The sequence below is a fragment of the Rhinolophus sinicus genome, chromosome 9 (assembly GCF_057876585.1).
Source record: "Rhinolophus sinicus isolate RSI-liver-muscle chromosome 9, RSI-T2T, whole genome shotgun sequence".
Classification (NCBI taxonomy): Eukaryota; Metazoa; Chordata; class Mammalia; order Chiroptera; family Rhinolophidae; genus Rhinolophus; species Rhinolophus sinicus.
Genome location: NC_142509.1, coordinates 32,481,124 through 32,508,134, shown reverse-complemented (window position 1 = coordinate 32,508,134; position 27,011 = coordinate 32,481,124). Strand labels below are relative to the sequence as shown.

Sequence of the window (27,011 nt, the reverse complement as noted above, 5' to 3'; positions counted from 1 at the left end):
TTTCAACAGCCCTGGAAGTGACCACATGGGGAGGGAGCTGGGTGCCAGCGAGCCAGTGGAATTTGGGCTCTGGAGCTGGTCTGTTCGCTGGGCAACGGCTGTTCCGATACATGGCCGTCTAATAATGAAAAGCTCTTCAGCCCACAGTGCTTGGCAACAGGGTGGCCTTGAAAATGATGCTTAATGATGATCATGAACATTATAATTTATTACTATGTCATTAGCATAAATCACCACACACGGTATTATTAGCATTTTATGCCAGGGGAAACTGAGGCCCAGAAAGGGGATGGCAGAGAGAGGAGACCGCTGTCTCCTAATTCACCGGTGTGTCCACTTTCTGACTTTTCTAAAGGGCGAGCCTCGAATTATCCCAGACGACGATCCCGCAGAAAAGTGTGGTGGACTCCAGGTAAGGCCCAGGCCACCGCTGGCGCCCCAGCTCACCTGCAGGCCCCCCGGTAGGCAGTCTGGATAACCTGACATGCTCTCCCGCAGCCCCGCACGCACGCCAGCACACCCTGGTGTGTCACTGTCTGACTGTCACTGTCACTGTCGCTTTCCTCCCTGGTCCTCCACAGAGTGAAGTCCTCAAGAGAGGCACCTGTGTGTCTCCTGAGATGACTGCATGCTCGGCACCTAGCACAGGGCCTGGGACAAACGACACTTGTGGGAACCACTAACATGATCTGGGAAGAGACGGTGCCTTCTAGACCTGGGAGAAGGACAGCAGGCTGCAGAGAGGAGTGGTTCCAAACCAGGGCTCTGGGTCACACACTGAACTCCAAATCCGGGCTCAGCTGTGTGGTCCAGGCGGGACACTCCATGTCCTCAGATCTTGTTTCCTTCTTTGTATCCCTCCATCCCCTCTTCGCAGGGCTGCTGTGTGGCTTTAAAGCAGATGCTGCAGAGGATAGAGCCCAACACAGCAAGCACTCTGTAACAGGGAGCTGTGATTTTGATAACACCCAGTAGGGCAGGTCCCCAAAACCCGCCTGGTGAAATGGACCAAACCCTGGACTCTCTCCCTGGCTCTGACTTGCTGGCCACTGGCTTTGTCTGAAATCGGGTCGGTGGTTTCCTGGACAAGCTTGTCTCCCTGAGAAGGTTCACAGCGACCCCTGCTGGCCGCCACTCAGAACTGCCTCAAACCCCCCCCCAAGCCCGAGGGAGCCCACAACAAAGCAAGGTGAGCCCTCCCAGGAGCCTTTCCGTCTCCAGGGGTTGACGAAAACTCCCAGCAGAACAATGGCAGGGAGAAGAGACACCGCACGTAATTATGCTCAGTGGACACTAATTCCCTGTCTTCTCGAAATAAATTTAAACGCGAGATCAAACCAGGCGCTTCTCCCTTTCCGTCGCGGTCTTTTGTTCCCTGGATAAGTGTCATCCCTAAATAGACTGCGGAACCAAGTGAAACTGTCATTTCTGCGGGATGCTATTTCCTGATCAACACGTGCTGTTCGCAGCAATCCCGTTTTGATTTGGCAGTTCTTAAATTGGGCTCTTTCTATGGAGCAGGAGCATGTTAAAACAAGCAGTCGCGCGAGGCTATGGGGCTGTACATTATTGCCACGGCGACCTCACTCACCTCAGACACCTCTTGACTGATCTCCCCCCGCTGCAGGGAGACGGAAAACATCTCCCCAGGGTGTGGCCCTCATCTCAGCAGCCCGTCCGCATGCAGGGGGCCGAGTTCACAGCTAAGACCCTGCTATTCAGAACCCGGCGTGTGTGCATCTTTGCATCAACCCTGCTAACCACATCTGCTGAGGAATTGTACACCAGTGTATGATTTAGCACAGAGGGGAGAAGGAAAAGGGGTTTGTGAAGCAAATACTCCAAAGGGCTCCCCATTCTTTAAACCACAGAGAGAGAGCAAAGAGGTAGATTTTGCACAAACATAACTTTTCTCTAGTCTCCAAAATATAGGACTTACCTTTTGCATCCATAGTTGACCTCGTAAGATGCTAATTGGCAATTCTAATACGGACTTGGCTCAGCTGATATTCATGCTAGAACTCCACAAATAGGTTAAACGAACAGGTCTAGGATGTAGAGTCCTTCATCTTCACCCACTAGGTTCCCAGAGCGCTCTTAGAGAACAGCCAAGCCTGGACAGGCTGCTTGGTTGGGGTCAATTTCATCTGCTGTTACATTCTGAGGGCTAGACGGCCTGTCTCTGCGCCACCCAGCACATGCCTGGGGAGCACCCTGGCTTGAAACCCTTCCCCCTATGCCTTTCATGAAGACGTCGCCTCCAGTGCTCGGGGCTGGCTGACACCTAACTTAACCTGATAAACTGAACAGTGTGATGGACCATGCAAACTCGTGGTCCTGGGTCTGTCTCTGGTCCACAGAGTGTCCTGCACAGTGTTTGATTTTAGAAAGCGAACTAGTTGACAACTTATTCCCCATAAGAATTCGGATTGCCAGTTTCTCTTCAAAACGAGGGAAGAACGGGTCTGACTAAGTCTGCCCTGCCGCACAGCATCGCTGCGTCAGTCCCCACCCAGCCTGCTCCTCCTGCTCGCTCACCTGCCTGGTCCCTGAGACATCTCTCGGTTTGGGGCCCATGCTAGCAGCTGTTGGGATGCAGTATTTATGTAGGTGATTCATCCTCATTTTGAAAGGGGCACTCCACAGCCAGCCATGTGGACCAGTGGTCCCCAACCCTGGCTGGACATTAGAATCCCCTGGGTAGCTCTCATCAAAATACCAATATCTGGGCCCCACCTCTAACCAAAGGAATCCAACTGTCTGGGGTGGAGTCTGAGCAAAGATACGTATAGGTCACCAGGTGATTTGAATGTGCCGCCAAGGTGAACCATTGCCTTAAACCAAAGGAGTGACTTGGGTGGTACAGATGGAGAAGACTGACCGCCCTTTCTCATCTCACCTCTGGATGGGGAGGCCTGGCTGTTTCGACTTTTTCCGCACAGTGCTCTGGGGAGCAGTGCCTGGGCTTAAGGGAGATAAATCAAATGCAGCCCAAAGATGACCTTTGAAAGACCACTGCGCTGGCCTTTCGGAGCCACCAAGGACCTGAAGGCTGCCTTCCCCAAGCTCCGCCGGTTCCCCACCCATACGACGTCTACTGGACCAAACCGGCGCGTCTCACCTGAAGAGCTCGCGGATCTCGCGACTGTCAGCCTGGAAGGGGATGTTCCGCACCAGAATCTTGGAGGTTGTCTGCTTTCTGGGAACTTGTTTCCTCCGAGCGGAGGTCAGGGCTGGCCTGCAGGGTGGGGAAAGGGTTCAGGTCACTCGGGGCGTCAGCCGCTGCTGTCTTACACTGACTCCACCGCCCCCCACCCCAATGCTCGTCTTCTGTTCAGGTGAGGGATTTAAGGAGTTAGGGGGTGAGGCTGAGATGAAAGGGGAGGAAGGCAGCCTCCTCCGGGAGATGTGGACCATAGTTATCTTCTCAAAATGGCTGTGGATTTCTGGCTGACACTCCCCCCCCATCCTTCCGTGTCTCCTGCCCTTCATCTGAGACACTCAGGGGCGAGCGGGGACATTAAGAAACGAACCCCAATGAGGGTGACGCGGGTTTCTCAATAAATCCAGTCTCACTAAATCCAGACACAGAAAGACCTTGGCTGGTCCAAAGGTCTTGATCGAGACCTTTCATCACTCACCCGAGGAGCATCATGCAATTTCTAACCATGGAGATGGGCCGGGGTGAGAGCGCAAACTCAATCACTGCACGGTGCACGCCATGTGACACACATTCGCCAGTGGCAGCTACTGTTATGAGTATTGTTATGACTCACTTCCTTTAAGTCAGCACCACGCTACCTCCTCAGACGCCTTCCCTAACTATCTCCACTAACATAATAAGCCCCCGCTTTGTTTTTCTTCCTGGCACTCATCACTGTCTCACAGCCTATGACATATTAAATCATGTTCCCCTTCACCGTCTGTCCTCTAGGGCGTTGCTGTACAATACAGTAGCCACTAGCCACACATTTAATCTAAATTAAAATGAAACAAATTCAAAATTCAGCTCCTCGGTCGCTGGGGTAGCCAGCCTCCAAGAGGGTCCCGTGTTCCCCGCCTATTAGTGTACATGCCCTCGTGTAGTGTGTGGGACACGCTGTACCAAGGCAGGTCTGCGTGAGCAGCAGAAGACAACAGACGCAATGGTGTGTGACTTCTGGGATGAGGTCATGACAGACAATGCTGTTTTCTCCTCGCTTCCTCTGGGATCACTCGCTCGCCCGGGGGGAAATGGGCTGCCACGCAGTAAGGACACTTGCAATCCCCAGGAGACACTCACGTGGTGAGGAACCGAGGCCTCCTGCCAACAGCCACGTGAGTGCGCCATCTTGGAAGTGGAGCCACCAACCCCAGTTGAGCCTTCAGATGAGACTGCAGCCCCAGCCAACATCCTGAGTGCCACCTCGTGAGAGACTCCGAGATGGAACTATGCGTGCAGCTAAGCTGCTCTGAACTCCTGACCCACAGAAACTGTGAGATAATAAATGTTTGCTGTCCTACAATGTTACATGTGGGGGTACTTTGTTATGTAGCAGATGAGCTCAAATGCCACTCGTAGCGAGTGGCTACCACACTGGACAGCACAGCTGTAGAACATTATAGAACCTTTCCATCACTGCAGAAGGGTCTATCAAATACGTTGCCCTAGAATGTAAATGCCATCCCTGGAACCTGGGGAAGGTGTCTGGTGTGCTATAATTTATATAATTTTTTGTTGAATACACGAATGACTATGTGACCACTGGCTAGGAACTGAGAGCTTGCAAGGTGACTTCAGCCTGGCCCCCTAGAGACAGGGGACTGAAAACAAAGATCGCCATAGCTGTCTGAGTGCTTGTGTGCCAGCCATGTCCTACACGATTTATGCACGACCTCCAGCCATCACCTTTGACTTTCCAGGCACAGTCACCTGCTCAAGGTCACACAGTTTCTGGATTAGAACCCAAAGCTGTGGGGCTCAGAGCCTGGACGCCCACCCTTCCACCACAGCTCAGGAACCTCCATTAGACTTCTAAAGCCTCCTGTACCAAGCTGCCTTGTCGCTAAGCATGCTCAGTGTGGCAGACGGGGATGGGTAAACCATACCAGAGGCGACTAGGCTGGATTCTCAAGTAGCGTTGAAAAACAGAAGGAGGAAAAAGCAGCAGCTCGTTTGCTCAACGACCACAACAAAAGACCAAGTTGCTAAAAACCACCGAAAAAATATCTTACACCAGCCCTAGGATTGTTAGAGGTGGTCATTTCATCACCTGAGGCAGGCAGATAATGACAATGACAATAATAAGGGCTTACACTGGGCACGTGTTCTGTGCTGGGCACTGTTCAAAGCACCTCAAGTGTATTAGTTCATCTAGATGTATAAATAGGTAAAGATGTTAGGGCAAAAGTAAAGTTCTAAAAAAAAAAAAAGCCCACTACTTCAGGAAGCTGGCACATTGGTCTGTCACCATTTCCAATGCTTCTTTTTTTTTGAATTGCTTTCAAATTAACTGGAGGCCATCTCTGGGCACTGTTGTCCGGCTCCAAGAAAGCAAGCCCCAAAAAGCGAAACATCTAAGTTTTATAGCTTCTGGTTCGGCCAAAGCGCCAGCAATTTGCAACTCTTCCTTGGTTTATTTCCACGGCCATGACGGGTGGGATTTGCTTGCTTCTCCTGTCCATGTTCCTTTCATCATAATATGGGTGAATGAAACATTTACTCAAAGTACTGGCCCAGCCCCAGTTCATCAGGGAAAAGGTGTTGGAGCTGGCGAGTGTGATGCCACCTTAATTAGCAAGAGGGGTTTGGGTGGAGATGATGTCAAGGGCCTGAGATGCCCCCGGGTGCCGGCACGGAGCAGAAAGAACCCACTCAGATCAAAGGAGAGGGGGCACTGAAGACTCACCTGGTGGCTCGTTCCGAGATTCTCACTTCCAGCTTGTGGTTGTCCACGACGTGACCCTGCGCGAGAAGACAACACGGCTCGTCCCTCCTCTGTCCTCTCAGAAACCCTCGCCTGCACCCCTGCCCTCCATCAGTGTGGGCTCCAGCTGAGTGAGGGGAAAGGAAACTTCGAAGCGGGGGGCTAACTGTTCCCGGGCAGAGGGCCTCACTAGAATCGAGGGCAGAGAACGGCTTTTCCTGGAAACGGCTCACGCGGAGCCCAGGCAGCAGACGGTGGTCACAGGGACCCAGCCTCCAATGCCCTCTTGAGCTGTGAGTGGTCCCTGACCTTTATGCCACTCGAGGGGCACAGAATTTTCCACTGCTTATAAGCATTTTCAGGCCGAGTCAGACCCTTTGGTCTGGCTTGCAGAGAGTTCAGTTTAGTTTGTATACTCCTAAAAAAAAAAAAAATCTAAATCATGGTGGAGTTACATCTAAAAACCTAAACTTTAACATTGGTCCCTTAAGGCAAAACTGGCATGAGCAAAATTACCCTTGAAAATCCCTTAAATTGCCCTTAAAATAGAGCACATACAATTTTGCATAAATAATTATTTATGGAAAAGTGCACACAGGTACACACACAGCGAGGCACAGAACATAACACTGTACGTGTACATGTGCAAAGTGGCATTTTACAGAATCTTGCCCTGTGTGGAAGAGAAAGATGGCCCACGGAATGTGCAGAGCTAAAATCCAGTTAAACAGCAAAGCTGGATTTCCAGCGTCTGTTAAGAAAACAGCAACAAACAAAACAGAAACAGTGAAGACGTGGTATGGCTGGGGCCCACCTTCCCATGAGGCAGTAACTGGCCGAGGCCAAGAGGTGGCTTCCCCTTTACACAGGGCAGGAGTGCCCAGGTTTTGCTCTGGGTCATGCGTGACCCTTCGTCACTTACACTGCCCGTCTGGCCCCCGTGGCATCTGAGTTTGCGAGCCCTGGTGGAGAGCAGAGGGCCTTTCAAACTGAGAGCAGAGAACCCAGGGGCCATCACGTCCTCATCATCCCACCCAAACCCAACTCAGCCCTTCATGGATGGAATTACCTTGAGCCAAAGGGAGGGAGGTCAAAATTCTACTAAAACAACTGTATTGGCCAAGTGCGTGGTTATATATTTTCTTTTCCTGGACCAGGAGTCGGTCGCCTGGAGGGTCCCTATGAATAAGCGAAGCTCTGTATGGCGCCCTCTCCACCACGCCAGTGCAGCCTGCATTGCCCTGGCTTATAAACTTGGCCTGTTTCAATGCTCCTTTACCTTCACTCCTCCTGGCCTCACGCTGGGCAGGCCTGTGCCCCCTTTTGTACAACGCACACAGACATATGGCATTTTAAATATGCTTGACAAGGCTCCCTGGACCCCCTGAAGCCCTTCCCTGGACTCTGGGTTTAGAAGCCTGTCCTAGAGGCACAATCACGAGCACCAGCCTGTTCTGGAGAGATTGTTCCGAAGCAGAAATCAGACCCTTCCCCAGTACGCTCCAAACCCTCTGATGGCATCTCACCACCTTTATGCTGAATTCCAGTTCTTACCTTAAAAGGCCTACCAGCTGTGGCCCCACACCTGCCACCCACACCCTGGCCCTGCCACACTGGCTTCTTTCTGTTCCTCGAACATAGTAAGCTCACTTCTGCCTTAGGGTCCCTGCCTCAGGCCCTTTGCACGTTTTGTTCCCACCTCCTAGCCTGTTCTCCCCTCAGACCTTTGCGGAGCTGACTCCATCTTGTTAATTAGGTGTCAGCTCAACTGTCACCTCCTCAGAGAAGCCTCCCCTGACCACATAATCTGAAGTCGCCCTCCCCCCATCACAGTGCCTGCTTTATTTTTCCATCCAAGCTCCTCTCACGACCATGTGTATTTATTCAGAGGTCTACCTGACCGCGTCATAGTCACTATGGAGTGCTGAGGAAGGCTCTTAACTTTTCTTGAGCCACAGTCCCCTAGAGAACTGGAGAAAGCATGGACTTATGCACATTCCCGCTCAATTTCAGAGGGTTGACAAACCTGCCTCTCCCCCAGAGCCAAGTGACTCCCTGGGCCTTGGCTGAGAATCACTTTACCTGGAGCTGCTTGAGCGCTTTCTGGGCCTGCTCTGGCTTCCTGTATTCCACGAACCCAAACCCCAAGGACAGCATCGCTCCTGGAAGAGAGAGGTGGGGAGAAAAAGAATGAGGGCAAGGCAAGGCCAAGTGCATGAGCTCTGATGGGCCCCCGCCCTCCGCTTCCGGTCCTTTCTTCATACCCCTCTTCACTCCCAGAAAGATTTCAGCTCCTTCTTGCCATTTATTACCAGTCATCTTGAAGAATCAGCCAAGGAGGTTATACAGCCACCACCTGAGGCCCCGCTGACTATTAATTAACAGATGATTGACATGATAATTAGCTTCATGATAGCATTCCGCCTTTGGGAGGGCGAAGGAACTAACAGGGATGACCATGGCCGTGACAAGCGGCAAAACCTCTACCTCGGCAGCCCCTGCTCCCATGCATAATGCATCACATGAATAGATGCAGGAACGGCCAACACACCAAAGGCTCACTCTTTACAAGTACTTCTAACCAGCCAATCGCATTTGGTTCCTGGGTTTCAGACATAAAGTTGGGAGTGGGAGGACGATGGCATTATTCCAACCTATCTGGTTCCCGAGTTCTGAGTTGTTCAGTAGCAAGAGTTCAGATAGCAAGGGATGGCTCACACATTTATCAGGAACTTTTGCTTCCCAACTTCAGACATATAATACATACATACGTATATACACACACACACACACACATACACACACACATGCATGTATGTTCTACGTTATGTGTAATGGGGGCAGAAGAGTTTTTACAAGGCACAGAAGCATAAGATCTCTAATTACATCCTGTCCTTTTGACACAAATCATAATCCATGCCTCCCCCCAGCATTTCATACAGCTTTACTAATTTTATTCTTTTTTTTTTTTTTTCACAGTTGAACTCAGAGAGGATTGGCCCAAGTCTGATGGGTCCCAGCGAGGATCAACTTTTTCTACCTTTGACTCACTCAGTGTCCCCGTCTTTGCATCTCCTGTATTGTTTGTGCGAACTGTGCCCCTACCATGGGGACCGGCCGGCATGCATTCCCACTGACAGCCAGGGGTTATAAAACGAGGGCCCAGGGCAGGAAGAACTTCCATGAACTGCCAGGAAGCGAGGCTCAGACAGAACTGCTGGCAGATAGGCAGCGCCACCCTGCGGTGACATTAAATACTTGTTCTTCAGCAGATGTCGGAAAGCACTCCTCCAGATAGTCAAGCTTGTGGGTCAGCGCTGATGGTGTATGTAGTATATTTAAAAAGTGCATTAAGATTGTGTGAAAGGCAATTAAAGAAAGTCAAGTTCATCACCTGTCACTGACGCTGCAGATGCACTCTCTGCCCTGGAAGGCTGACCTCCACAGAACACATGCCCTGGGCTCCCTGGTTTCCTGTTGGGCTGGGCCAGTGGGAAGCCCTGATCTGAGACTGGTGGGTGGAGGACAGTCTGGGGCACTGTCCCTTCCACATGCCCCGCCATCTCCCTGGTTTGGCCTGGGTCTGGCAGTGCTCGTGTCCAACCCACACCCTCAGCTCCCACTGGTGGCCCTTCCTCTGGGCTCTGGTCTCACCACTCCATTCCCCACAGCCCTTTGGGCTTACTGGGGGGGAGGCATTCTCCTGCCTCAACATCCCCCATAGGCCTCCTCAGCCCAGCCCACCCCATCCCTTCGTTACAAATGCCTTTTCAACAAGCCCAGCTGAGTGTGCTTTGTTTCTAGCTGTGACCCTCACTGCTACCGATGGACACTGTCTGGATTCCCCCCGAACTGAGGCAGATGAGCCCAGAGAACAGGGCTATCACATAGAGGCTCTTAAAAAGGACAGTGCAGGTTTCGAGAGCTGCTCGTGACACTACAGGTCAGGTGACCATCTCTACAGCACGCTGAAGAGGGCCCGAGGGTGACAGGTGGGCTCCATGATGGCAGAGGGGGCACGGCGACCCTACGACAGGCAGGGGCAGCCCTGGACGGAGCTGAGGACACCTCTACCAGCCTGACCCACCTCCTGGACTTCAGGGGTCACCTTTCCCGAACCCCCCCACAAATGACACTCCGTCTTTAACATGGCACCTAGCTGCCTTTCCTTGTTTCCCAAACCAGACGTGCAGTTCCTGGAAGATGGGACGCTAGGGTTGGAACGGTGTCCCCCAAATTCATGGGTTGAAATCCTAATCCCCAGTATCTCAGAATGTGACTTTATTTGGAGACGGGCTCTTTATAGATGTAATCAAGTTAAAAATGAGGCCATTAGGGTGGCCCTAATCCAACATAACTGGTGTCCTTATAATAAACAAAAGGGAGGCAGGGGCTTGAACCCAGGACAGGTGGATGCCAAGAGAATGCTGTGTGAACATGAAGATGGCCGTCTACAAGCCAAGCCAAGTGCCTGAAGCAGAGACTTCCCTCACAGCCTCAGAAGGCACCAACCCCGTGACACCTTGATTTTGGGCCTCCAGCCTCCAGAACTGCGAGATAGTAACTTCCTATTGTTTAAGCCATGCAGTCTGCGGTGCTTTGTCAGGGCAGCCCTAGTGAATGGATACAAGGGACTCTCTGATTCCTAGTCTGTTTAAAACCCTCCAGGCTCCCCACCGCCTCTGGGAAAAGGCCCAAACTCCTCCGTTTGGCACAAAAGCCGCCCTGTGATGTGGTCCTGCCCGTCTTCCTGTGGTATCTCCTGCCTCTTCTTCCCCACACTCCCGGCCGGTGCCCGGCTGCTCCAGCCCTCTCGCGCCTCTTCCTCTGCCCCTGCCCACCGACCGCTCAGTCTCCCTCCCATCCTCCAAACCTCAGGCTGATGTACAGCTGGGCTCCTGGCCCTCCAGGCCCCCCTCTACCACCCCCTCTTCGCACTGTGCTGCAGCCACCAGCTCATTTGTCCTTCAGGACACAGTTCTGGGCAGACTCGTTGGGCATCCCTACAGACCCCACCAAACTGAAGGGATGGGGACTGCACGGCCACGAAAAAGTAAAGCTATACGGCCTGTCTGGCATCTGCAGGAAGCCAGGGGCTGGGGCAGAGACAAAGTAGAGGCCAAAGGATTTGGGATAACACCCAAAATCGAAGAGAGAGATGAGGGAGGTCTCTGCATGGCCCAGACACCCATGGACCAGGGAGGGAGGTGTGTGGCCAGTGCCTCAGTGGAATGTTCTAGGTGTTCTATGTCTGGGTTAGGGAAAGCCCTAGATCGGTCATTTCCTGCTATTCCCTAGGAAGCTTCCAGAGCACAGAGGTTCTGGAAGCAGGGAGAGGCTTCCGCTACTGAACAATGTCAACCTTTCCCACAGCCTGAATGGCACTGCTCCAAAACCATCTCCGACAGTCTAAGGCGGCGAAGGGTCTAGCTTCAGAAGAACCTGACATGCATGGCTGCTTCTGTTGGAAATCTGGGGTCTCCAGGGGACACAGAAATAAGGACCATTCTACACAAGCCAACTGAGAGAGCTTAGTGGGGACGGTACTTCCCCACAAAAGAGGACCTTCAAAGTAAGCACGTGAGAGCTAGCCTGACCCCTACCCAAAGCTACGCTTCTCTCGGAACCATTTTGTCCTGACTGAGATTACCTGCTTTGTTCTTCTTCTTGGAAATAGAGCAGCTCTTCACCACTCCCACTTTGGAAAACACCTGGAAAAGAAAGACACATGTATCTTCAGCTGTTCCAGACTAGTCCTGCAACAGATACAGCATGTCTGAGAAGACGGGGGCTGGCCATGGCAGCGCAGACGCCGAGGGGCACTGCTCCTAGAGACACAACGCTAACACGGACGGTGGCTTTCACATATGCCTCCTGAGACATCCTGACATGTCCCTTACGTGTATGTGGGGGGCCTTGCCAGCCCCCACGTCTCCGGGTGAGATGTCTACTGGACACCCCACAGAGTCAAGTGGGCAGTTGTTGGTTGTTCAACTACGTAGTAACACGAGGCATGTTTACAGGCAGAATAAGTACAGGGACAACGCAAGCAGATGGGGCTCCCACCCCACACCCCTGAGCCATCACTCACTCCCTTCAGCGTCTCCTCAGTCGTGTTGAAGTTGAGATTTTTAATAAACAGCGTACACCCAGGAAGGCTCTCTTCTTCCTCCTCCTCCTCCTCCAACTGCTCTTCTTCCATCTTTGCTGAAGAGTCATCTGCTCCTCCCTCTGTTGGCTTGTCACCTTCTGGGGTCTCACCATCTGGTACTGGGTTCCCACCAAACAAACAAACAAAATCCATTAAATGATGTCTAGTCTGCCTAAGTCCTGGAGCCTTAAGCACAGAACCTGCTAGATCAAGGGTTTTCTGTCCCTGTGAGGGGAGCGTCGGGAAGGGCGCTGACTCCTGGCCTGTGCTGGGTTTTAGCAACTGTGGGAGGGAAACGGAGGGACGGGGGAGAGGCTGTCCTGCCTCTTTCCTGTTTTAAAAACAAAGGGATACGAAACACAGACCGAAAACGACGAGCCTTAAGTTGGACGGACCCACACTAATTTGAACTTCAAAATAAACTGCTGTGTGAACTGTTGGAACCACAAACCTCGGCACCACTGTTCAATTGGAATGCAACGTACAAACTTTTCAAAGATTATAGAATGGGAACAAAACTTAGAACACCCTAAATACCCCTTGCAATGAAGGGATGTCACATTCAATTAAAATTCCCAATAGACAAAGCTTCAGGGAATACATACGTACCAAAAAAAAAAAGTTTTTAATCTATCCGTGACGTACTGAATTCATAGTCACACGTAATAATGAAAAATGGAAAAAAACACCAAATGTTCACCAACAGATCAGGAAAATCATAGTGCCGCCAACGGCAGAAATAATAAGTAGTCATTAAAAATGATACTTCTGAGGAATGTTTAACAACATGGACAAGTTCATGGCAGTTCAAGTTGCTAAAACAGAGAACGATGCTCTTAATAAAAAATTAGGAGAAAAAGATATGAAATTACATTCAACGTAATCCCCATCGTGTTCTGTTCACAAAAAGAGAACCGCACAAGGAGAGAAGACCGGGAGGCAATGCCTGGTGTGCTCCTGGTTATGCCTGCAGAGTGGGGTCAGATGGCTGTTGTTTCATCCTGTCATTCCCTCCCCCCGGGACCCCCGCACTGGACCACTCCCACTCTGAAGGAAAACCATTTCAGAAAGAGGGAAGAGCAAATGTGCAGTTGGGAGTTAGCAGGGTAGGTGTGTGGCCGAGGGAGGGAGCCAGTCAGCCCTGGTGACTAGAGTGTGGATTTCTCCCGAGGGTGTCCAGACACCCTCACAAGCTGGAGAACAGAGTCCTGACCACTTGAGAAGCCCTGCTGCCAGGACACATGTTCCATTTGGTTCAACCTCCCCAATTTCCCCCCCAAGTCACATGATCATGGCCTGGGGACAAATCCCTTCTCCACATCCAAGCTTGTGAACTTCTAACCACATCCCACAGGGAGGCCGACCCGTCTCAGCAAAGGCAGCCATCAGGCTGCACCCTCACAGCCCTCACCCTCATGGTTCTCAGCAGATGGCCCCGCCCCTCTCTGCAGATCCAAACCCCGCACACCCTGGCGGGGCAGCGCTGTGTGCAGGCCTGGAGCGGAGAGACAACCCTGCTCTCCCACACAAACCTGCACTCAAATAGTTCAAACTTCTGAGAGAACCAAGGGGGCTTCTTGGGGCTCAAATCTGTCCCCCACACTCTCACGCCAAGCACCAAAGCCTCTGCATTCTCCTGCCCTTTCTGATGCAAACCTAATGCTTGCAAGTCCTAATGAAGCTTCTGCGGCGTTGTCATACAGCCACCCTTTTAAGACCTAATGGAACCGCTACAGTGATAATGTTGTCTACTGAACATCAGTGCAAAAGGCACCTTCACCCTCTGGCTCCCTTGGAGGTGAGCGTGGAACTCAGACTCTCTCCAGGACAGAAAGGAGAAATCTACATAAAGGCTCCTCCCCTCCCCAAGAAACTAACACAATTTACCCAACAAGGGACTCCATGGGGTGGCCATTTGTACTCAACGCTCAACTTTCAAAGCAAAGCAGGGTGGGAAAAGTATTACTAATGATGGGGAAGCAAAGCTATGCAAAGTAGCTAAGACTTCAGGTTCTGAGTGAGAACTTCAATCGAAATGAAAACCATGACCTTCAGCTAGAATGACATTTCCACCCCACTGGCTCTCCCTGTACTTGCCATCTTGGAGATGAAAGGAGAAAGGCAGGCTGGTGAGACCCCACTGTGTGCCAGGCACGTGGCTAGATGCCGTTAAGTGTGCCATCTCATTACTGATCACAGCGGCCGTATCACAAATGGGTGGCCCAAGGGAAATTCTGGAGGCTGCTGTACCTGAACCCTAGGTTTCATATCTCAGGTATCTTCGGGCTGGGAGAGAGGTTCATGCAAGACTAAAAACACTTTTTTGAAGAGAAGAGAATGGTGGGGATGAGGGGGACCAAGAGGGCTCGTGGCCAGTTTAAGGGGGCAGCCCCTTCTTGACACTGGCCAACTGCTGCCATGTAGGAAGAGCAGTCAACTCAGGGCGGTCAGATTTTCCAATCTTTTAAGAGAAGCTGAAAATCCAGCTTTTTACGGGAAAACCCACCGTTTTTCAATCTTGGCAACTAAGACAACGGCATGTGGCTTCTGATCAAGGAGGCAGTGATCAACGAGAGGTAACTGGCGGTCAACAAGGTCTTCGTGCTCTGCTCCTACTTCCGGCCTGAGCACAGACTCCTGGCAAAGACCGGTGACACTTCCCTCTGCCTCTCCCAAGGGCCTGGATCCTGACCAGGTCCCCGCATGCAATTCCTGGGGCTCACAGGCTCCCAAGGATGACATCTCAGGGAAACCCAGCAGCTCTGAGCATGGCCAGGGTCCACGCCATCCTGCCTCCTTGCTCCACGAGCAGTGGCTGGCGTGCTTCAAAGTGTTCACTGAAAATGGAGTTAGACACACATGCACACACATGCCTGAAGACACACACACACACCCTGTACTCCGCTGGGTTGTTTGGAAGTGAAGTGTCCGCCACTCCATCTGCATAGTGGGTCCCTGGCCCAAGGCCTCACTGCCCCTCATCTGGATGACTGACAGGCACCTCACCCATCCTTGGCCTGCCACCTTCTCCCACCTGTCCCATCCGGCAGCACAGACCTCTATTCTGCTTGCCAAGACCGCCAAGCCCTACCCTGCCACAGGGTCTTTGCACCTGCTGTCCCCTCTCTACTAAAATCACAGACCTGGGAGCTGGTGGCTTTGGATCACACCTTGGCTCTCTCAGATGAGCGACCCTGCATAAGTCACTCAACCTCTCTGTGCTTCCTTCTTCCCAGCTGAAAAAGGAGATGACAGTAACAGTGCCACTTGCAGCACGAGGATGCGAATGAACGCACAGAAGCCTCAGAGAACAGTGCCTGGGCCGGCCGTGATCAGAAGTACTTCCTTTAGTGTTAACATCATCCCAACCGCCCACGCTGCCCGGCCAGGCCTTGAGAAATCCAAGGGAAAATGTCAGAAATCCTGAAGCCTGCAGGTAGGACAGCCAGCTGAGGGAGTCCGCAGGGTGGGTTGCCCACGGCTGGCTTTGAGAACAGCCAGGGCCCCACCTGAGTCTGGGGACCGCATCCCTGCGAGCCACATCTCCCAGAAGAGCTTCTGCTCTCTGAGCAGTCAGGCCAGGCCTTGCTGTGTGGTCCATGCCTGTGTCAAGAGAGGTTTAGAGACGGCCAAGAGCCACAGCATCGAAGCCAAAGTCATTTTTAAAAGCACTTCGGCTCCTGGACTCAAGCGGGGGAGACAATAGAAAAACCAGAAAGAAAAAAATAAGGAATCGTGAAACTCAAACAGATGTTTACCAAGGAAATCAGCAGGAACCAGAAAAAGAGGGAAGAAAGGAAGCAGGGCTGGGCTCTGGCGTGGGGTAGGGGTGTGTGTGTGTGGGAGGATTTAAAATTGCGGTGGGCTGGAGGGGGTGCTGGGAGAAGGCGCCCATCCCGCCATCCACTTCCATCCTAGTTAGCACAATAAAATCTGGTCACGCATCGCCACATGGGGCCTTATTATAATCAGGCCGCAGAATTTACCGTGGCTCCCTCCCCTTTCCAGCTCTGGGCAGGAGGCTGACAGCAAAGACTGTTATCAGTTGCAAGCAGCTTTTCAGGACTTCCCCCCACTCGGAGCCCTGTATCTGGAGGTGAGGGTCTCAGTTGTGGGGAGATAAAACACACTGTCCTCTCCCTCAGGACTGGTACAGAGAATGGAGGGCTTTGCAGAAAGGGGGGTGGTGAACAAAAAGCTCCATCCACACCCCTCCTGCTTGCCTTCCTTTGGAGCAGGAGAAAATCCAGGGCTTGGGGGCTGGCTGAGTCCCCGTGCAGTGGGGCTGGGGGTCTGGGGAAGCTTCGGGAACAATGTGGAGAGGCTGGGCCTGGGGGAGGAGCAGGTGAAAAGGAACAGCACAGGGGACAGAGGGAACTATGTATGTGACAGTGTAAGAAAAGGAACAAACAGGGCAAAAAGAGGCCTCGGAGATGAGCTCGGGGGGAATTCGCCCGATGATGATGGGGGACTCGGCAGGGCTGGAAAGCAGCAGACACACACAACTTCCCACCCCCAAATCAAACATATTTGCTGGAACGACGGCCCTTCCTCCTGGCTCCAAGGACCCCCGTGTGAGTCACAGCAGGGCCCTGGACACCAAGCCTAAGAGGTAAGACCAGGTGGGAACTGTGTCTGGGCTGCTCTCAGGACCTGAACCGGGGCCGGGCAACTGGGGAGCTGGGGACACGGGGCGGGTGGGCAGCACTCTGACTTCAGCCCCAGGACGCTGTCTCTGCAAAACCTCCCGTGTGTGCGCTCCAGAACATTTCACACCCAGGGCCCACTTCTGTTACTACTGTGACATCTCAGCTGTCCCCAAACAGTCCCATCTGTCCCCCTGCAGCCTGGACCCGGTGGGGAAGAGAAATGTCTCATGCCCTCGTGGTCACCCAGGCCCAGCCACTGGCCTGAAGCTGGTGCCCCAGCCCCTGCTGCTGAAGTAACCACAGGTCAGAGGAATGGCGACTCACATGCAGCTTCCCGCTTACCCTTCTCATCAAGCCTTCTGAGGTCGGTATAGGTATGAGGCCCATTGTAGAGACAAAGGCACGAGCCTCGGAGAAGGATGGCAGCCTGCGCAGTCACAGAGCTAGGGGAGGACATCAAGGGAGATGGTGACGCCCCAGGAGCCGGGAGGAAGCCCGAGTGCTTAGCTCAGGGCCCGGCAGTGGGAAAATGCCACTTTGGCCTGTGGGTTCACTCAGCACCCAGTTCCTGCTCTCCTCCCAGGCTCCGGGTACTTTCCCGGCGCAGGAGCACAGCCATGAGCTAGCAGATGGGGAATGGACGTTCTAGTGGGGGGGGCAGGCAGACAGGCACTGAGGACGTGCACCACCCATGATGCAATTTGGGGAAACGATGAGTGTTTGAAACAAAGTTAAGGGTAAGCTGCTGGGCGGGTGTAAATCGGTCCCATCACTGGACATGCTGTGATGCTGGGCTAACAACGGAGAACAAACAGCGCTAAGCTCCTACTATGTGCCAGAGGCTCGGGACACAAAGACAAGTATGACCCGGCCCCTACTTTTCACAGGTACCGAGAGAGACACAGATACCCCTCTTCCTGCATCTATTCACTCCCTCGGCACACATTCATCCAGCTACTCCGTGCCTGGGCCTCACGGGGTGCTAGGCACCCAGACGTGACAGAGGCAGCCATTCTCTGCCCTCATGGCTCACCGTCAGGCAGAGAGACGCAGAGTAAGGAAAACAAACAAATAAAACATAAACTGTGACAAGTGTTACAGGAGCACAGAGTAAAGGGAGGGAAGCAATGGGACATGTGCAAATGAGGTGGCTATGTGGCAGTGGTGGCGTGGGGAGGCTCCCTGTCCCCCCAAAGCAGGCGGGAAAAGGCCTCTGCTGGACTGGTATCCAGGGCCCTCCCTCCTGGCAAACCGCTGTGTTTGTTTTCGGCCCCCAAATATCAGTCAGGTTCTAGTTTAGCAGGTGAAGTGGGAACAAAAAACAAAAACAAGGTCGCTGATCATTTAGGGGTGATGGCTAGTTAGGAACCGACCATGACGACATGAAGAGAATTCTTTTTGACGGCAGTATAAACAGGTTTGGAAATCCAACCCCTAATCCAACCTGTGGACAAAACGAACTCAGAAGCAGGGGCGAGTGAGGGGCTTTGAAAGGTTTATACTAATAATCAGTTACTCCCATGACCAGGTCGGAGCCTCAAAGAGCAGAGAGGGAAGAATTTCACTCCTGACAGGAACAAGGCTGCTAAGACCAGGGAACCCCAATGTCTTATACCGACTGGGCCAGTCCGAAGGAGGTTTGACCGACCCACGGGGAAATGAGAAATGCAGACAGCTAGGGACGTTTGTGGGCAGGGAGGCCTACTCAACGAAAAGATTGTTCTTAATCTGAGAATTTTGCTCCCCACCCCCATATATATATTTTTTCCTGTAAAACACCTTTTCTTTTATGAGAATGATGGAGATGGTAGCTGAGACTTTTTTCAATCCTTATTTTAATAAGTGGGTAACCCTAAGGGGTAGAGGGAAGGGGGAGGGATATTACTGACGGGTAAAATCTTAATACTACCTGGGTGAAAGGACCGCCGCAATCCTTTCCAAAGTGTTTCTAAAGGTCTTTGATACTAAGATGCAGACTAAGTACTCAACTGGGGCTGTACTGGCCCTGGGGGGCATTTGGGAACACAGGGGAGTGGTTCAGGTCGTCACAATTCCCAAGAGCACTCCTAACATTTAGCAGGAAAGCAAAATACCTTACAATTTGTAGTACAGTCTCAGCAAGTAGGAACTGTGCTGTCCCCAGGGCCAATGGGACCCCCTCCCCACCCAAGTGTGAAGCATTAGCTAGGAGGTGTCCCTTGGTGTCCCTTCCCTTTCCTGCCTTTGCAGTCATTGGACAGCAGAGGGCGCTGTGCCACTCCAAGGACACTCCATGGTAACAATTATCTCCTCGGCCAGGCAGCCACCCTCACCCGGGAGGCGTCCTGGTAGATGGATGGATGGTTGTTTCACTTGCTCTGCTCTGAATCCCTAATAATAGATTCTAGTTTTATTTTCTTACAACGTTTCACTGAAAAGTTAAAAAGTCAACTACCTTATGTTGCACCAATCATTTTTACACTATGTTTTTTTAAGGACATTTTCCGTGCCTATGCAATCCAAGAGTCTGAGACCCACTGGTCTCCAGGACGAATAAAGAACTTTAAACCACGTACCTGACAGACATTTCGTGCTGCCCCCGCCCCTCCTTCCTTCCCTCGCCTGCTGTCCCTGGACACCCCGATCCCAGACTCGGCTCTCACCAGTTTCTGGCTCTGCCCTGTCGTTTTCCACAGGTTCCACAAGTGGGTCTTGGGGTTCTTTCTTCTGCGGGGCTGAGCTGGAGAAGACGCCCACTGGAGCCCATTCCAGATACAGGGGAACGTGGTGAAACTGCAGAGACAGGGGCGGGAGGGACTCAGTGCCTCACACACACAGATGAAGAGCCCGAGGCTCAGCGAGTGTGGGTGAGTCCCCCCCGAATGGAGCCAGGAGCACAGCCCAGAACCTTCCGTGCTGCCTGATCCCGCAGAGCAACGTGGGGGCCCCTTGCTGCGGCTCGAGGCCCAGCATCTGTTGTCACTGGATACATTTGTGTCCCCTGTGTTTTCTCTAATCAGAGTACGAAGGGAGAGGGGAACGGACTGACAGAGAGCAGGTCTCCTGGAGAAGTACAGTAGAGCCGTTAGACACCATGCTTCCCCACGCCCCACAGACACTCGGAGGCAATGCATGCACACATGTGTGCGTACATAGCTTTGTTTTGTTTTGTTTTAAAGGCTAAATGAGACACTGTAAATAGTCTGCAGAGCATTAAAATGCTGGATAAACAGAAGCTCCTTGTAGTGAGTAGGTTGAAAGGTGGCTTCCTAAAAAACAGGTCCATGTCCTAACCCCCGGAGCCTGTGAATGGGACCTTATTTGGAAAAAAGGTCTTTGCAAATATCATTAAGTGGAGATCTTAAAATGAGATCATCCTAGATTATCTGAGTAGGCCCTAAATGCAGTGACCAGTGTCCTTACAAGAGAAAGGAGATTTGAGACGGAGAAAAAGAGAAGGTAGGTGAGACACAGGCAAAGACTGGAACGCTGCAGCCAAAAGCCAAGGGACGCCTGGGCCACCAAAAGCTGAAGAAGCAAGAAGGCACCTCCTCTGGAGCCTTCAGAGGGAGCATGGCCCTGCCGACACCTTGATTTCAGACTTCTGGACCCAAAAACTGTGTGAGGAATAGTTTCTGTTGTTTTAAGCCACCAGGTTTGTGGTAACTTCTTATGGCAACCACAAGAAATGAACACCCTAATATTTGTGTGTGAGTGTGTGTGTGTGTGTGAGTGTGTATGTGAGTGGGTGTGAGTGGGTGTGTGAGTGTGTGTGTGTATCTGTCTGGTTTCTTTTTACTCAGAAATAGGAGACGGCCACCTCCAGAACTGACTTTCAGCTTATTGCAGGTGCAGATACCAAAAGCACTAAGAATGGTGGTTCAAATTCACGTGAGAATAGAATGCCAAGGAAACCCAGTCAGGCAAGGAGCCAAGACCTGCTTCCTGGACGATGGTTTAGAGCTTCCCTCCCACGTTCTCCCATCCAGGTGTTCTCGGGACGGGGATAAAATTCAGTCTTGACAGAGAAGGTGGTTTTAGGTGGAGCTGCCAAGGGTCAGAGCTGTGTTAAGACTGTCAATGTGTCAGGTCCTGCCATCCCTTCCTGAAGCAGGTCTGGGGGAGCCCTACCTTGGAATAGGCCAGATGTCTGAAGGCCTTGCGGGCCTCCAGGGGCTCCAGGAACTCCACGATGGCGGTGACGCCGCCCTCAGGCAGTAGCACGCGGCCCAGGCTGCCGAAGCGGCCGAAGGTCTCCTGCAGCTCGGCCGCCAGGGTGCCTGCCGGCAGGTTCTTTGCCAGAATCACGGTCTTGCTTCGCTCCGCGGCAGCCTGCAGGGAGGGTGAACACATGTGGGACAATAGGAGGGAGGGTCCCTGGCTCCTGACACCAGCACTGATCTGTGGCTGATTCCAGACCAGGCGCCCTTTTGGGACCTGTCACCAGGTATTTAGGAAGCAGGCCCAGGAGATGCCACCATCTCGGGCACGGGGTTCTGTGGAGTGGGTAAGGAGAAGAGCTCCAGAGTGGACCCCTGGGGCAAATCCCAACCTCTCCGCTTCGGAGCTGTGGCCAATTCCCACAGCGCCCACCACAACCTTCGCTGACCTTCCAGAGCACTCCAGCCCAGGCTGGCATTGCGGCTCTGGAATTGCACACTGCCTGCCACACATGTGGCCGGCAGGAGACGCTGAGCAGTTAACAGCCCTGGGAGCAGCCTCTGGTCCCAGGAGATGGTGCAGCACTTCTGAGGCAGGAGGTCTGCAGGAGTCCCGAGATAAAGCCCAGCCCACTGCTGTCCACAGTGCTGTGATAAAGACACCCTGCTCTGGTCTCCTGCCCTCCCCTCCTCCCTTCTCACCAGTGTCTCCTGCCCTGCCCAGTAAGCTACCTACTTACCCTGGAATCTTTGTCTCTGAGTCTGCTTTCGGAAGAACCCAAACCAAGACACTAGATATATGGCCTTGAGAAATGTACTGAACTGTGTGCCTTCACCCCTCATCTAACCTAAGGACACAGCACCTACTTCACAGGATTACTCCAGAAGAGGATTTCCTTAATTGGGATAATACAGGCAATGTACGTGTAGCATTATAAACGTTAGCAATTATTTTCTTAAAAAACCATGTTGGAGGGGAATAAAAGAGCCAAGAAATACATATATAATGGAAAAAATTCCAGGTATAGGGAGTATCTGGGCATGATACTCCCTACTACTCAGCCACTGACTTAACTTGAAACCTTGGGTGAATCACTTTCCCTGTGGGCCTCAGTTTTCTCATCTGCAAAATGGGCTAACAGTAACGCCTATCCTATAGGCCTCATAGGGTTGCTGTGAGGCAAGTGGAGTGGAAGTGCCTGCAGGTGGGAAGGGCTGGGCATCAGAGAGCTTTTTAGGTGCATCAGCACGTCTGTGACCTGAAAGTCCAGGGGCCGGACACGTGTGCTCACCTGGCTGAAGGAATCCAGGCTGACCCCGTTTTCAATGAGGAAGCGCCGTACTTCTTGGACCAGCTGGGTCTCCCCCAGGGCTACGCGCACAGCCACGCTGCCCTTGGTCTCCTGCGGGAGGGGAAAGGAAGAGGCCCTGTGGGCTGTGGGGCAGGTGCCGAGCCAGCTCTCCCCTCCCAGCAGCCTGCGGAGGAGGCTCGGGGGGAGACGGTCCTGCTGGCACCCCTCGCCGCCCCACACTGGATGGCTCCAGCTTCCGGGTCTCTCATAGTCAATCAAGGACCCCATGCCCACCTCTTTACCCTCACCTTTCCCCACTCTGGTCATACGGGCCTCTCTGCTGCTCCTCCCAATGCCAAGTTTGTCCTCACCTCAGGACATGGGCACCTGCTGACCTCTGGCCGCCTGGCTCTTACCCCACGCTCCCTGGTTCCATGCAGTTTCTTCTGAAATGTCACTTCGCGGACCAGCTCCCCCTGTTCACACCCTATTCCCCGCTACACAGCTTAACTAGTCTTCACCCATCACACCGACATGCTGCATCTCTGCTTCGCTGTCAGTGTCTTGCTCCACGCGGCGGTTCTAGAAGAGCAGCACCGGTTCTGCCTAGGGCCCTACTGCATTCCCAGTGCCCAGGGTGCTTGCGGGACCGGGACTGGCTGCAGCCCCTCCCAGCTGGCTGAGCTCTGGAGCGGTGCAGCCACAAGCCACACAGCCACTGGGCACCGGAAATGTGGTGCGTCCAGATGGAGACGCGGCGTGAGTGTAAAACACACACTGCACTGTGAAAGCTTAGTGAGAAAAAGGACATGCAAAGCATCTCATCATTTTTTTATACTGCATATATGTTAGAGAGACAATTACCTGGGCTATACTAAATCAAATAGATTTTGAAAATTAATGCTGCCTGTTTCTTTGTGCGTTTTAAAGAAAACGTGGCCACTCAGACATTTACAATTACACGGGGAGAGCCCTGACGCCGCCTGTCAGGGCGGGAGCACAAAATGACAATAGGCTGATGAGCTCATGGGCCAAACCCACAGACGTCCTTCGCTGACTGGCTGACAAACACACTCCCAGGCTTTGCCTGAATTGGACTTAGCCTCAGACTAAGTGGAGATGCATGCACTGAAAGGAAGGATCTGGAGGGACGACTGGATAGACAGATGGCGGAAAGCCAGGAGGGGAAAGAAACTCAGGAGAGGAGGGTGACAGAGACCAATGACTCCCCTTCCCTGGGAGGCAAAACCCTTGAGAGTTGTGTGCCTGGGTCCGAGCAAGGGCAGGCCTGGTGTCATCCCCCCTCTGCCTTCTTCCAGGAGCATGACCCTGGGCAAGTTCCTGTGTCCCTGGGCCTCAGTTTCTTCATCTGGAAAGTGGGGATAGGAGGAGCACCCATTTCCTCAGGCTGTGGTGAAGAGGACTGCACAGCTGCGTGGCAGCAACTGCACTCTCTGGGGTGGCTCCCCACAACCCCCGAAGCCAGGGCTGAAGGGCGGACGGGATGTCCCAGAGGGAAGACGCCTATGACTACAGCTTCAGAGGCCCCAGGCTCACAGACGCCCTAGCACAATGCTCCCTCCTTGCGGTCGGCCCAGAGCTGGGGGTATATCAGACGGACACTCACATGGTCAAACACTTGGCTCTTGGTGGCATTGTACTTCTGTGCGATGGCGTCGGCCACTGCATTCGGGCCCATGAACAGCGTGTTCCAGTTGTGAGAGCTGACAGGCAGAGGCAGAACAGGGAGGTCAGACCACGGCTGAACACGGGGAATGTGTTTTCAGATGGAAAACGTCTAAAAAATGAGCTCATTGGCCGGCCTTTCTAGGCCCCCAGACCTCCTCCTCCCCCAACTTACCTGGAGGGGGCCATGTACCTGGGGCTGGAAGACAAGGGCAGCCAGGATGATATGAACAATCCCTGACATTTGTCACACAGCTACTCTGTGCCAGGGACTGAGCACTTTGCCTAAGTTAACTCGTAATCCTTATAAGACCACATACGTAAGGTACCCCTGGTGACTCTCCATTTTGCAGATGAGGAAACTGGGGCTTAGCAAGGTGATGGACGAGAGGCTGGACCCATCACAAGGCGCCAGAGCACCCAGGCGGCTGGGAAAGGGGGGTGAGGGTGGCAGGAGCCTGGGTCAGGGCCAGAGGCTGGTAGGAGGTAAGGACCTGGAGCTGTTGGCTTTGTCTTTAGACTCTTTCTTCTTCTTGTAAGAGGACGATCCCGGCGTGTCGGCGTCCTCGCTGGCTTCCTTCTTGATGGTGGACGGTAACACGTGGAGCATCCTGCCCTAGAGGAGGGCGAGAGGAAGAGGGTAAAGAAGGGGGCAGGCGCTTCTACATCCTGCCCCAGGACGTCAGCCTCTCCACGAGTCGGCTGGACTCAGTGCTGTCACCCTTGTCAGAAGACGTGGCCTTGGGCAGAACGACCATGTGGCCACCCTCAACCCAAAATGGGGACCTGGCCACGTGACACAGACCTGACACTGTGATGGGGGCCCTTTGACACAGCCTCACAAAGAAAACTGATCAGTTTGTAAGTACCACCTGCAGCACCTCAGCCCCGTAAGCCTGGGCCCCATAGGTCCCTGCACGTGCGATCTGGCCTGGCGACCACAGTAAATTATGAATGAATGAATGAATGAATGAATGAATATGGAGGTGAGGTGGCCTGGGGCTTGAGCACGTGCACGAAGCACCTTACTTGAAGACGCTGGGAACAAAGAGAAGAGTTCCTCACATTTCATTGTGGCCACTAAGTATGATTGTGCCCCCTCTTTCCTTCCTTACTCCTCTTCCCAGTGGTATTTCTCCAGACGGAGAGCATATTTATTCATTCAACCAATACTGTGGTGCCTACTACGTGCCAGGCGCTGTCCTAGGTGCTGTCAGGTCAGTGACCAGAGCAGAGCAGACCCTGCCCTCAGAGAGCTACCCTCCAGCAGCTCGTGTGAGGAGGTGGCTTCCTTACAAATGTGAGGGAGAGCACATGTGCACACTCGCGTGCGCACACACAGGACATTTCCTGATCCCCTGGGCCCAGCAGCCCCCCGCCAGCCCTGAGCGGTCACCTGGAACACCTGCCCGTCCACTGCCGCGTAGGCCTTCACGGCGTGCTCAGGAAACATGAAGGTGACGAAGGCGAAGCCCTTGGGTTTCTTGGTCAGGCTGTCGATGGGGTAATGCAGCTCGGACAGGGGACCTGAGGACGGGAGCAGTGTCAGCGTCCTGGGAGCCGGGATGGGCTGTGCGCTCCGCACTAACCAGGTGACGGGTCTTCACTGGCGAGAGCATCAAGCTGCTGCTCAGGTCGGTCGCAGCCACTCAGCCCAAGGAACAACGTGGCCAGCGGCAGCAGGGAGACCACCTCAAAGGTCAAGGGCGTCCTTTTACAACCTTTATGCATCTAGCCTAAGAGTAGAGGTGCCTGGGCTGGATCCTGCCTCCATCACCCACTATGGGTGCAGCCCTGGGCAAGCCACTAGCCTTCACATGCCTCAGTCTTCTCTGTAAAATGGCATCATAAGAGCACCTGGCTCAAAAGGCAGCTGGAGGGCTAAACACGTTGATACGTGAAACGTACTAAACAGCGCCTGCTAGGTCAGTGCCCCAGAAGCGTGCTGTGACACTGTCGTTAGACTCCAAGCACACCTCTGAGTCGGTTTCCACTCTGAACACCAGGGGGTAATCATGGCCTCCTCCAGTCGTTGTGCTCCGAGATGGGCACTTGTAGTCTACTGACAACCCCGTCCTGTGCAGCCAGCCCTGCTATAGACCAGGGCACTGGCCTGGGCAGAAGGATCCGGCGAGCAGGGCAGCAGGGACCACAGGCTGGGAGGTTACGCCGATCTGCCCTACTCAGAGCCTCTTCGTCCCCACACCAGGTACTTAACCTCGCTCTGAGCCTCCACAACCCAGAGCCGGCCTCCAAACAAAAGTGGGGACCCTCCAGGGCATCTCAGAAGCATAAAGACCTCGCCGCCATTTTAAATCCTAACTCCCGTCCCTTCAATAACCATGACCTTATAAATACAGCCCAGTGTGACCAACTGAACCACATGTCTTCAAGTTCACGTCCTGTGAAATAATTCTGTCAACAACGACAATACAAATAACTTCCGCTATCAGATCTGTCTGGATGCTCAGTTTAGAGAGCAAGACTATTTAGACAGCAGGGGGCCCAGACTGGGGAGCTCTGCTGTATTCGCACCTGTACAGGTGCCAGACTTCTAATACTGAAGCAAGAGCTCGGACGGCAAGGGTTACCCCAGAAAAATGTACCAAGCCTCGTCAATTCTGAGTTTAGAGAGGATGGGTTCAGACCGCAAAAGTTGCCTGTCGTGCAACCTATGACGACAAGCTGTGTTACATACATCATGTGTCAATCCTCACAGCAGCTCAGGGATTGTCAGCCCCATTTTATGGATGAGAAAACTGAGATAGGAGGAAAAAGTCATCAGCCCAAGGTCAAGAGCTGAGCTGGGCTCCCTGCTCTCGTACGATGTGCTCTCAGAGTGTGCACCCCGCCGGGGGGGCTGCGTCCCTACCGTATTTGGAGAAGATCTTCTCCAGGTCCTCCTCGGTGCTGGTGTAGGGCAGGTTTCGCACGAAGAGCCTGCCGGAGTCGGCCAGGTCCTCCTCTTCTTCGTTCTCCCCGAGTGTCCGGCCTTGCCAGGATTTGGTGCTATTCTTCAAGGGCCCCTTTGCAGTGGGGACAGTCTTTTCCCTGAACACCTCGATATAGCGACCACCTGCGTGACGAGAGGAGTCAGGGCTCCGGCAGGAAGGCCCAGAACTGACCAGTGACTCGTGACGATCCCAAACTCATCTTTGCTGCCTTCCCAATGCCACGGCCAAGGCAGC

The 27,011-nt window shown here is 53.1% G+C and overlaps 1 protein-coding gene across 2 annotated transcripts in view; it reads right to left on the bottom strand.

The window, feature by feature from the left end:
• Positions 1–27,011, bottom strand: part of RBM19 (RNA binding motif protein 19) — a 127,465-nt gene that overhangs the window by 85,947 nt on the left and 14,507 nt on the right. For both annotated transcript variants that reach the window (XM_019734080.3, XM_074321072.2), the window contains exons 10-21: positions 26,696–26,899; positions 25,220–25,350; positions 24,318–24,439; positions 23,765–23,861; positions 22,138–22,248; positions 20,817–21,017; positions 19,349–19,478; positions 11,998–12,176; positions 11,557–11,617; positions 7,989–8,068; positions 5,889–5,944; positions 3,122–3,238 (exon numbers count right to left, since the gene is read on the bottom strand). In XM_019734080.3, coding sequence (XP_019589639.3) covers positions 3,122–3,238; positions 5,889–5,944; positions 7,989–8,068; positions 11,557–11,617; positions 11,998–12,176; positions 19,349–19,478; positions 20,817–21,017; positions 22,138–22,248; positions 23,765–23,861; positions 24,318–24,439; positions 25,220–25,350; positions 26,696–26,899 — 1,489 coding nt within the window. The remainder of the gene's footprint in view (positions 1–3,121; positions 3,239–5,888; positions 5,945–7,988; positions 8,069–11,556; positions 11,618–11,997; positions 12,177–19,348; positions 19,479–20,816; positions 21,018–22,137; positions 22,249–23,764; positions 23,862–24,317; positions 24,440–25,219; positions 25,351–26,695; positions 26,900–27,011) is intronic.